A 12,043-nucleotide genomic window follows, 5' to 3' on the forward strand; every position below is an offset into this window, starting at 1 on the left:
AGGTTATTTGCACGACATTAAACAGCCATGCTGTCTGAATACTGTTGTTCTAGGGTTTGGCCATGGATTATTCTAGTCCAATCTCTTACTTTGAGTTATTAATCAAATAGCAGCATTAGTAACAGATGAAGGAAACAGAACTAACAGAAAATGCAAGCTGCTCCATTTTAAAAAAAATAAAAATAAAAAATTAGATTTTTTTCATTTTAAGCTCTTGATGAAGCTCTGTTTTTTATCTTCCATCTCAAAGAGCCAAGAGACCCCTTTAATCAGTCACTTAATCTCATCATCATCACTTACACATTCTTCAAAAGAGATTGCAGACGACATGCCTCACATAAAAAATATCATTCTATTGGCAACAATTTGGCGTGTATCACAAGAACCCTGCAGTTGAATGATAAAAAATATAAATCACTGTGAAGTTAGAAGGGATGTGTGGTGAGAGATCTCTGCTGCAGACTCCCAGTGTCACTCAGTGGAACACACACCTGGCTGCAGGTACGAGTAGCTGCAGCTTAAAGAAGGGGAACAGGAAGCCTCTGATTGTTGGCTCTGAGCTCTATACCAGCAGCCGGCTGTGAAGGGGGGGGGGGGAGTTCATTCATCACACTGTCACTGAGCTGTATGGAGCAGCATGAATGGACCTGAGCTTCGGTTACAGTAGTGGGGGGGGGGGCGAGCCTGCAGCAGAATAACACAGAGAGTCGTATAGCTGCACAGAGGTAATCCTGCTGTTAAATCCCTGCCACACTCAGTATAAATAAAAAGTTTTACAGGTGAATATTTGTGGTGTTTCGGAGTGTTGGTCGTACAAAACAAGACTTTTAAAAGGTTACCTATGGGCTGTGTGAACGTTATTACAGGCTTTGTTCACGATTCACAGACATTTTACAGTCAGACAATAACCGTTAGTTGCAAGCCCTATATGGTTTTCCATGTGCAACTTCCAGATTCTCACAATCCTGATTGTGTCTTTCCACAGAGCGAGGCCAAATCGGATGCAGAGAGCTGAGGTCCACTAAGTACATCTCCGACGGCCAGTGCACCAGCATCAACCCCATCAAGGAGCTGGTGTGCGCCGGCGAGTGCCTCCCAGCTCAGATGCTCCAAAACTGGATCGGCGGCGCCTACGGCAGGAAGCTGTGGGGTCGCCGGGGCGGCGGCCAGGACTGGCGGTGCGTCAACGACAAGACCCGCACCCAGCGCATCCAGCTGCAGTGCCAGGACGGCAGCGCCAGAACGTACAAAATCACCGTGGTCACCTCCTGCAAGTGCAAGAGGTACTCGAGGCAGCACAACGAGTCGGGCAACAAGTTCGGGGAGCCGGCTCTGTCGCCGCCGCAGCTCCTGCACAAGTCCAAGAGCAAGAGGAGGCCGGGGAAGAACCGGCTGAGCGAGAACTGGCACGACACCGAACCGTGAGACTCGCTCCGAAAAATCCACATGCACCTGCAGGAGGTTTTTGTCTCTGTGATATAGAGACTCGACGTCCAGAGTTTGTGGATTAAACTTCTCAAAGTGACTGGGACTTGATTTAGGTGAAGCTGGTTCCTCGCTATGATGGAGAACTCCAGATGGCATGCTGAGGACTTTTGTGGTTGAAAGATAGTGTGAACAGAACCAGGGTGTAAACCTTCTGGAGCCCCGAGCCAACACACATTGTCCCAGCCATATATGTTCTTATATATTCATTTTATACGCAGATGGAGATCTGCAATCTCGGCACCAACACCAGTAAACACCAAACAATCTTTTTTTGTAAATACTTTGTACATATATCAAAATTCTTACTTGCCTTTTTGAAGTATGGCCCATGTGTATACAATTTTACTATGTAAGATGTATGATGTAATATATTTTCAGTGGCAACATACAATATGATATGTTGGTTGGTGAGTGGCGTCAGCATGTGGGCGAAATCTGGAAAAAAGCTTTGTCATCAATCAAGTCTTGTAATAACTTTATATGAAATAAATTTACACCTTTTATCACATTATTGTTGTCAGTGGAGACTTTACGGGTACAAATGACAAACTTCATGGTGGCGAGGTTCTTCATTTAAAATAATGCATACATATGTATGTGTATAAATTCTTCTTACCAACTGTAATCTGAATTGTGCATGACTACACATGTAAAAAAACATTTTGGTATGACTTTTTACTGCAGGAATAGTTTTCCAATGGCAAGGCTGATATAGTTTTGTGTTCTCGCGAGATGTGCAACCACAACCTATTTTCTGCAGCACAAGACAGAGAACCTGAAATCACGCGAGACCTGTGGCGACCTGTAGCAGCTGTGAATGCCTCTCCAAAGATGCATCAAGTATTCACTTGAATTTAACCGGAAATCAAATTATTTCACCTTTAAAATAAAAGTTGATTCTAAAATTTGTTAAAAAAACAAACATCTGAGTGTCAAATTATGCAAGAGCAAATTATGTTTCATTTAATTTGCTTCTACAGTCGTTGTAAAACGTGTTATTTGATCAATTGGTTTCACCACTATTTACATTTTTAAGGTAATAGATTGTCTACCATGTCTGGTACAGATCTTATGTATTTACTGGTAGTCCGAATTATGTAGAAATTCACATTTTCTGTTGTCAGTGCAATACAGTGTGAGGACCTGGTACTTAAGTATTTCCATTTTGAGACTTTAAATTTACACTTGCAGACTATTTGCTGTGGAGTATTTTAATTATGGTATTACTTTTAAAGTCGTTTTCACCACTTAATAACTAAGACATTTGAAAACAGTCTGCTTAAGGTAATAGACTTACAAGTACCCCACTGCGTTACCAAAAATTGGTGGTGAAAGTAAACAACCCAGACTGGGGTTCTTTTATTTTGAAAGCATCCACCGGAAGAACAACATTCAACGGTTCTAGCTTCAACGCGCTGTTTTCCCAAACTCTCCATCCACGTTGCCGCTACATTCCCACCCCGCCCATCAGCTGGGGATGGATAGGTTTGTGAATTACCTGCCGTGACCCCCCTCACCTGCCACCGGATGGAGGTTAACCACACCGACATGCAGAGCGACAGTTGTGTTCCGGACAGGCCCGCCGCTCATCCGGGGATTTTCCCAACACGCGAGGCCGGGAAGAGCGACCTCCAGCCGGCGGAACGCAGCGTGGACTTCCCGGTGTCGGTGGTTCTTCCTGCCGGCGGCACCGGAGAGAGAACCGGACTACAGACACCGAAACAGTTCTGCTCGTTTCTGCGTCGGCCGCTCATAAGCTACACTATCCAGGCTTTCGAGAGGTGGGAGAATCATAACAATACTATAAGAATAAAATGTCATAAACTCTCCTTGTGTGTAACATGTCCAGGTAACTTCCAGGTGAGCCTTTAGTGACAGCAGGAGAGGGAAACAGTCAGGATGTGTGTCTGTGCAGGCTGGGAATGTAACTAAATACATGAACTCAAACGCTGTACTTAAGTACAAATGACAGGTACTTGTACTGTACTTGAGTATTTTATTTTCACACCACTTTCTACTTCTGCAAGTATTTGACAGCTTTAGTTACTCTAAACATTTAAATTGGGCACACAAAACCTATGAAGACCTTATCAATGAATGATCTTATGAATTAAACTAGCCAACAGTACAAACAATACAGTGTTGTAGCTGATTGGCAGAAAATGGTTTGTCAATTAAGTAATTTATCATGCAAAAAACACATGTTCCCCGCTTCAAATGTGAGAATTTGCAGCTTTTTAAAAAAACTTTAAAATATATTCATAATTGTATTCATGATGTGATTTCTGCACATGCTTGTACACATGAAAAGTCACCAAAGTTGCCGGCAAAAGAAAGTTTGAAAATCCTGCCTTCTTTCTCACCTCCGCACAGTTTTGGAAATTTTACAAAACATCTGAAATGTGTGGAGGAGGAGGTTCCAGGTGCTGTTAAAATGATCCGCTATGCACTTTGTCTGAAGCATAATGAAGCTTGAACACTGAAGAAGTAGTAGTTCCTGTGGATTATCAAGATAAACTCCTTTTGGTTGATCCAGTAAAATAAATACCCGACAAACGTATTGATGCACAAATCATATAAATATGCAATATTTCCTGAAATCAGTCTCGCTCATTGATTTGCACTATTGTCCACACTGTGACATTACTATAGTAGCTACCACGGTATGCAGGCCTGTCACAATAATATTGACTTATCGTACAATATGTGGACATGACTACAATCATTTTTGCTGACCTTGATATTGCCCGTTGTGTTTACGTGTGAGTTTGTTTACACTCAGGTAAACACAGTCAGCACTGTTGCCTTAGGTTGCACTGTTAGCACCGTTAGCTTCTAGCCGCCGGCTCAGCCGTCGCCAAGTTGAGAGGCAATAGAAAAGCTCCCAATCTCGTATTCGGCGTGGTCGGCACCTTTACGGTCTCAGAATTACAATAATATTGTTCATTGCAAGTACTTCTTGAACAATATGTCATCCAACTAATTTAGTTGTTGTGACAGGCCGAGTGTGATTGTAAAAATACAAAACAGTTTACACATTTATATCAGTTATTTATAACAGTCATATCGCCCAACTGCAAGTGGACACAGAGAACCAGCTCAACATTAAACCATCTTTATGACTAGATGTTAGTAGAGGTCAATAAGAGAATAGTTCTGTTGTAATGTGGCTGATCCGACCCTTTTAATACTAATACCTGTGTACTGCTAGGTGTACCTCTGAAAGTACTGACTTACTTATTTGACTGCACTTCATCTTATTTCCATGTTGCCAGAGGATAAGAGTCTCTCTTCCACCACTGGAGGACGGACAGATTTCAGGCTCCATAACAGTGAAGAGAAGGTGGATGTTTACACTGCGTGGTGATCACCGCCTGACCCTCATTACAACAATACAATAACAACCGGTGTTTATAATCGGACGTGTCTCCTCTTCGCTTGTTGTCGGTGTTTACGTGTCGTCAGGAAATTAGTGCAGTAACATCCTGGGACCAGAGAGCAGGACGGAGACGCTGCCTGTGTGGCCCCGCGTGATTACGGAGAGGTCGGAGGTCGTCGCTGTCAGTCCTGAACTCAAGTGTTTCAGTCAGATCCTAGCAGATCCTGGAAGCTAGCAGTGAGTTAGCTTAGCTTAGCATAAAACCAGAAACAGGGGGAACCAGCTAGCAAAACCACAACTAGTCGTTTTACCACTATTTTAATTGCATCTCTGTTCTATGTCTCTTAATTACAATTTATTTTGATTTGGACTGTTGGTTGGCAGCATTTTGAAGACGTCACCTTTTGGCTTTGGGAACTTTAAACGAGCGTTTTTCCACATTCTCCACATTAAATCCGCAGAAAATAATCAGGAGATTAGTTGCAGCCCTGCTTCCTAAACGTAAGGAGCTCTGGGTGGGTGCTGGGTTCTGCCTTTCGTCCCTGGTTACTCGTGACTTGTCACCTCACTGAAACAGACGTCGCTGAGCTGACTGTGCGTTCCCGCAGGGTGTCGTGGATCCAGAGCATCGTGGTCGTCGTAGCCAAAGAAAACATGGAGCTGATGACGGACATCGTGCAGCGCTTCCAGCACAGGAAGGTTCGAGCGGTGCCAGGCGGCTCGACTCGTCACAGGTCGATATGTAACGGAGTCCTGGCTCTGGGCGAGGAGGAGGAGGAGGAGGAGGTGAGGCCGGCGGCAGGGGGCAGGCCGGAGGTGGTCATCATCCACGACGCCGTGCGGCCTTTTGTGGACGAGGACTTTCTGTACTTGATAGCCACGGCTGCCAAGGAGCACGGGGTCAGTATGATCAACGCTATTTAAACCAAAACACGTGAATATTCTGAACTGAAATCCCTCCAACCTGTTACATCTGCTGCTCTTCCTCATGTATATCAAAGGTGTTTTTATTGTTTATTAGAACCGGGTGTCCTCCTTCTTGTTGGTTCATTCTGTCCACAGACAACTTTAGCACCAAATACATGAGAGACAAAACCATTTATCAGTCAATCTACATAATATTAAACTGAGTATGTTTGGGTTTTAGACCGTCGGTAAGATAACTTAGACATTTGAAGACATCACCTTGGGAAACTGGGATGCACATGTTTCACTATTTTTAGATGTTTTATGAGCCAAATAATGAATCGTGAGTATATATCGCTCTATGTAAGACGAAACATATCGGTAAACCCCAGGAAAATAAGCGTATGTCAATATTTTTGGGCATTCGAGTGAAAATGATTGATTGATGAAACAAAATGACGTCAGATTAATCTATAATTCAATAATCGTGAGGTCAGACTTAAAACACATGCTCATCAGAAGCTCAGGTCTGTGATGTTAAACCCTGCAGATATCTGGAGGCATTTAGCTCACTAACATTACATTTCTGCCGCAAGGAAGCGTTGAAAGCTCCGTAAATGTCAGTGAATTCTCATAATTAAACTTGTCTCCAACGCTCGTTTGTGAACATGTCGTGAAGATGTGTAACCTCTATGCACTCTGTGTTTCCAGTTGCACATGAAGGCAGGATGCGTCTATTTCCAAGAGAGCAGCAGTTCAGAGTCGCTCCTAATCCGTCTACAAATAGAGGAAACAGACCCCAGAATGCCAGTTCCTCATGCAAGTAATTAAATCTCGACTGCAGCTCATACTTCATTTTCTTAAAGTGTAAACACATCCGTCATGGTGAGCTGCAGTGGCAGGAATCAACCCTTTCACCTGGTGGGATGGCGGGTTACCCGATGCGACGCAGCGCTTTCCTTTGTGCGTCCCTGGGCTTCATTTGTCACCGTGCGGTGCGAACATAAACACAATCCCAAAAAAATAAATAAAAAATACAACAAACAAAGTCAAAGTTTTCCAGTCGGGCTCAGAACCAAAGAGGACAAACAGTCCTTGTGATCACACCTTTAAGGTCTCCCCGTCCTTTTTGTTTTTTTTAGGATTGACAGGTCCATCGCTCCCCGGTGGAAGCGTTTGTACGTCGTGATGGATGGATTAGTCTCGCAGCGATTCACGGCCGACACTGCTGCACGCAGGCCGCTCGGAGAGCTCCGCGAGACAAACCTTCACAGCGGGCGGTCTGGTCTTCGTTATCTTGCCGCCGTCCACGCTCGTGGCAGAGAGCCCGTCTCCGCGGAAAAAAAGCAGCAGATTATTTTTGATTTCAACAGCATGCTGTAACGCGTGGAACACATGTTTGCTTTCCTCTGACCGTCGGCTCCTGGCAACTGCCTCCGATCATGCTGTACTCAAATATTATCTCAGAAGCTGTGATTATTTATTATTTCCAAGAAGTACAAGCAGTGCGTGCTCCAGCTGGTTGAGATAGATTCATGCTACTCTGTAATGCGGCTGCGGTCTTGAAGTATGATCAGGGAAATGTTCTCTCTTTGAAATGTGCAGTTATGGCGACACCGATATCAAGATAATTTGAGAAAGAAAATCTGAACTGAATGTCCATTCATTAGTTTTATTCCAGCTTTCCACAGCATCTCATGATCCTTATTCATGTTTCATTATTATGTTGTGATAACAGTTGTTCATCTTGCTTTAGTCTTCCAAACAAACAAATTTGACATTTTATGTCAACATGTTGATTATTTTAATCTACAATAGACATTCAAAAGGAAAAGTGTCTCCATCAACATGTAACATTAGTATTTAAAGTAGTTTTGACTCTTCCCCGGTTAATCTACTGATCCATCGTTTTGGTCTTCGTCCACTAAGATTTAATCCGTCGATTAGTTGTTTTGTCTTTTTGAACACACGAGATTTAAAGTTGTGATTCTTTGTGGAGAGACTCAGTTTCACAGATCTGTTGATTCAATCGACGGGATGTTCCGAGTGTTAGTCGACTGAGGATTTCTTCCGTCGAGGACTGACTCTCTATGACAGACTGATTTCAGAACGTACCTGGCTTTTCCTCTCCCTGTACGGTCAACTCGTGTCCTCATAAGAATAACTTCACCTCATTTCATGCTGTCCAGTGTGGCTCTGTCTGCTCAGTTAAGGTGTTAGTTTAATACTAATCCTTGTTCAGCCATTTAATCTGTCTTATTTTTATTCTTCTCTGTATTTTTTACTTGTAAAACGAGCTAATTTAAATTTTTGATGGAATTCCGTTTTTTTGACAAAGTTCGTTTACTGCCAGACTTTATTCAGAATATTGTGACGACACACCCCCAAGTTCCAAGATAGATAAATATTGTTTGAGTAGCGCTAAAATCATTGTTCATTCGGTCAATGATGTCACAGGTTGTTATGTTATGATTCTTTTTGAGAGCAGCTTTGACACAAATGTAACTCTTAACGGAACTCGTCTACGGGTAAAACATCTCTCTGTCATTGTAATCAAAACAAATACTAACAACTCTTTTCTGCCCAGGCAGCAGGAGCTATCCGCCCTCTCGTTTCCACGGTGATCGCCACCACATCGGAGGGCTTCCTGGACCACTCTCTGGAGCGAGCCAAGTACCGAGCCAGCGAGATGCCTCAGGGCTTCACATACGATGTCATCTACCGAGCCTATCAGCGGGTAGAGTCCTTTTCTTTTAACTTTCCTTTAACACTGAAGTGTTTGTTGACAACAGTCGGTGCGTACATGATAAAGAAAGACAAGAAGCACAAGGATGATCACGATTACGGCGTCACACCGTTGAAAAGGAACATAATCGACTACGATACTGACGTTTAAAATGCTTCCTCTGCCATAGAAAAGTCAGCTGCATATCAAATCAAGTGCCCCCACCTGGGAGAGATGGAAATGTTTTGGCTTCCCTTTTGGGGAGATGTGAAGCCTCTGAGAAACTTTCCTGAATGGAGCGGCTGCAGTCCAGAGTAGAAGAGTTCTAAACTGTAGAGCAGACGGGCTCAACAAAATGCACTGAATTCAGGAGAAGAAGAACCTTGTTTGTGTGTTAGTGTTTGCTCAATTAGTTTTTCTGATATTGTAAAGACCAAAATTCTTGATCTGGTTACAATTTATCGTTAAAAATCAAAAAGAAATTGGCTTGAAACTGGTTAAAAAGTCAATTTATGGCAGCTGATGGCAGACGCCATGGACAGGCGACCAGATAGAACAGACACGTGTTTAATTAATTACAGTTTAACGTTAATCAGCGCAGTGTGAGATGAACCTGTTTACACTAACTCTAATAACACATCATTAAAACTACTCGTGACAAGATTAGTTTCAATCATTAAAAACACAATATTTTATTTCCTTATGCGAGTTGTGTGTTTTTATGAGGGAAAGAAACACTAAAGACTAAAATAAAAGGATAGCATTTAGAATTGTTCATGGTTCACAGACTTCAGAGTGGTTGAAATGAGTTTTGTCTGGAGTCTTGTAGACCAGCTGCTGTATCTATGATCGGCAATTAGCATCGGCGGCAAAAAGCGTGATCCGGGATCTCTTAAAGTTATAGTTGCTCCTTTTTTTTCCTTTTCTGCTGATCCGATCCGTGAATCTGATCCAGGATCCGATCCGTGAGTGTTATAATCCGATGCACCGCTAGAACAGACCGTTATTAAAAAGTACGTATTTCTCTGGGTTTGAAAGTTACCCAGAGCGTCACAATCTGTCGTCCTATTCCCAACATCCAGTTTTAAAGGTTAACCAAACCGACACGGACTAATCGAGCAGTACAGCTACTGCGAGGGATTTACGGTGCTGGGAATCCGTTTGTCTTTGTTTTGATGTGCTTTGAACAACTGCAACTTCTCTATCATCATCATGGAGAACAACCACCCAGGCACCTTGGATAAAAAGGATGAACGCAGCACTGAAGAGGTCGCGCAGAACTCCAGGAGTTTTCCAGAGTTGATTTCTACAACAGCTACAGTGTATTGGTGGAAACCACACATAATATCAGAGGATGGACAGATCAAGTCCTGCACGCGTGTGCCGATTACTCCTGGAGGTCTCTCACGTCTTATAAAATGACAGTCAGCTTGAGATTTATGCGCTAAAAATTACACCACTTAGATGACAAAGGACTGTGTGGTGCTCATACATCATAACTGGCCTTTTACAGTCCTCCATTGTTCAGCTGATGTGCCAGAACCTGCAGGGTGTCACGCTGTGGCGCTTGTGGCGTGGGCGCTGTCATTTTCACTTGGCCTGTGCTGCGTCTGGGAAAGAAACGTTCATATATTCTGCCACACAGCGGCAGATTAGTCTGTGGAACAAATGTGAACAAAGGCGCCGTTGGAAAATGGGGAGAGAGCGAGAGCTGAAATTACATGGCACATTTAGGTGCAGTCGGATTAATAGCCTTTGCAGTTGAGCGCGTTTTAATACGTGTACCTGAAAAATGGAAAGAATTTACCCGCTGACGTAAACCGTAAATGTGTTGGTTCTTCCCTGAAAGCCCTGAAAGCTTATTGCTGAGACTTGGCAGACATTTCTAATGCAAGCCGACTAAATGTGAAATCTGAATTGCAGAAGTTGACCTTTATTTATTTTGCCATTTCATCCTTGACTCCATTAGGTGGCACCGACAGCCACTTTCTTTTGTTGAAGGACGCAGCAAACCTTTGAGCTAAGAGCTGAAGTCTGCCTCCAATTGGAGCCACATTTGTCTGCAGTTATTTTTACTCCTGGCACGTATGGATCTTCAGATTGCTCTGAGAGCCCTGTTGGCTTTGGCGCTGGCCTTTTCAGAAAATGAGCTCACACGAGGCCGGTCGAGTCAGACGACCCGGGGACGTCGCTGGAGAAAAGAAGGTTTTGGTGGGGGGGGGGGATGCTTGAGAGTGTGTGTCCCCCGTCTCTCCTCCTCTTCAACCTTTCAAAAGATAGGGAAAGTGTCAGGTTAGGACTGTAGGACATTTGCGAGTTGGTAGCTTGACGTCCATTGAGGGTAGAAGAAGTGTGTGTTGAAAAGACAAAGAGTGGGCGGACACTTTATCCCGTCCCCAGTGGAAGCTTTTGTACCGGGAGAGGATGGATTACCTCAAGAGCTGAGAGCGTATTACTGCTGTAACTTCTCTCCTGGTCCAGGGTCCACGGAATGAAAGACCCCCTCTCGTTTATAGCTTGATAAAACATTACCCAGGTATAATCAAGCAGTACCCAGGTATAATCTCAGGTAGCACGGACGTGTCTTTGTAGTCCGGACTGTATTTTACACCAAACGAGCTCGTCGCCTCGGTCCAAACTTCCATGTGATCTACACGGTGTAAGCTTTCCCACAGCTGTGAGTCGAAGCACAAATAAAATGCTCAATGCTACAACAAAGGGTAGGAACCGATGTTTAATTCAGATAAGTATTTGTACTTTATGAGGAGCGTAGCTGAATGCATTGAGCAGATACATTCCTCAGGAGTTCATGAGGCCAAAGCAGAGTTTGGAAAGTGAATGTTGGACTCGCATACAACCAACTGTTTGCGAACGCGTTCAACATAAAACACTTTATGAGGTGGTAATATGTCAATGTTGTGCTTTTCTTTTACTTGTACTCCTCAAGTGGCTGAAAAACAATCAATTAATTCAGCTTTAAGACTAAAGATCTCACCAGCAGTTAATACTCAGTGTTTTTGTTGCTACAGATTTTGGTCGGTACTACTACTCGTAAAGAATTGTGGTTTAATAACCCAACCTTACACACAACAGTACTTCACATTTCCATTTTCAGTTTTTATTTCCTCAAGGCCGGAAAAACCCCCAATAAAATCTGAATTTCATTTAACTTTCCTTTGGGATATTGTAAACAGCCAAACAAAGGGAACACATTAGTGTGCTCAGCTTTTACGAGTGGATTTGGGACTCCAGCCTTAACATTCACATCCAGATTGGCCCTCACCTGACATTGAGTGTGATTCGTTCAATTAGACCGTTGGTTCATCTTGGCTTACAAAAATACTTTTTGGGCTGCCCCCTCTTCGTCGATTCGGTCGAAGTCGATTTCTTTGGTCGATTTAGTTATTCTTCCTCCTTTTCATGCTGAATGACTTATTTCCAGGAAACGTCTGAGCACATCTCTGGTAAACACAACATTTAAAGTGGTGCTTTTGTCTTTGTGGAGAAACGTACTCCTACCAGTGTTGGCGGACTAAGAACGTCTT

At 43.3% G+C, this 12,043-nt stretch overlaps 2 protein-coding genes across 3 annotated transcripts in view; both read left to right on the forward strand.

Annotated features, from left to right (window-relative positions):
• Nucleotides 1-1,809, forward strand: part of sostdc1a (sclerostin domain containing 1a) — a 2,250-nt gene extending 441 nt beyond the window's left edge. Inside the window, exon 2 of the mRNA XM_079275624.1 lies at nucleotides 986-1,809. Within this exon, the coding sequence (XP_079131750.1) occupies nucleotides 986-1,425 (440 nt within the window). The 3' untranslated portion in view covers nucleotides 1,426-1,809. The remainder of the gene's footprint in view (nucleotides 1-985) is intronic.
• Nucleotides 1,810-2,907: 1,098 nt separating this feature from the next.
• Nucleotides 2,908-12,043, forward strand: part of crppa (CDP-L-ribitol pyrophosphorylase A) — a 65,818-nt gene continuing 56,682 nt past the window's right edge. For both annotated transcript variants that reach the window (XM_079275758.1, XM_079275759.1), the window contains exons 1-3: nucleotides 2,908-3,269; nucleotides 5,476-5,767; nucleotides 8,361-8,510. In XM_079275758.1, the coding sequence (XP_079131884.1) occupies nucleotides 3,016-3,269; nucleotides 5,476-5,767; nucleotides 8,361-8,510 (696 nt within the window). In that variant the 5' untranslated portion in view covers nucleotides 2,908-3,015. The remainder of the gene's footprint in view (nucleotides 3,270-5,475; nucleotides 5,768-8,360; nucleotides 8,511-12,043) is intronic.

The sequence above is a fragment of the Melanostigma gelatinosum genome (genome assembly GCF_949748355.1).
Source record: "Melanostigma gelatinosum genome assembly, chromosome: 9".
Lineage (NCBI taxonomy): Eukaryota > Metazoa > Chordata > Actinopteri > Perciformes > Zoarcidae > Melanostigma > Melanostigma gelatinosum.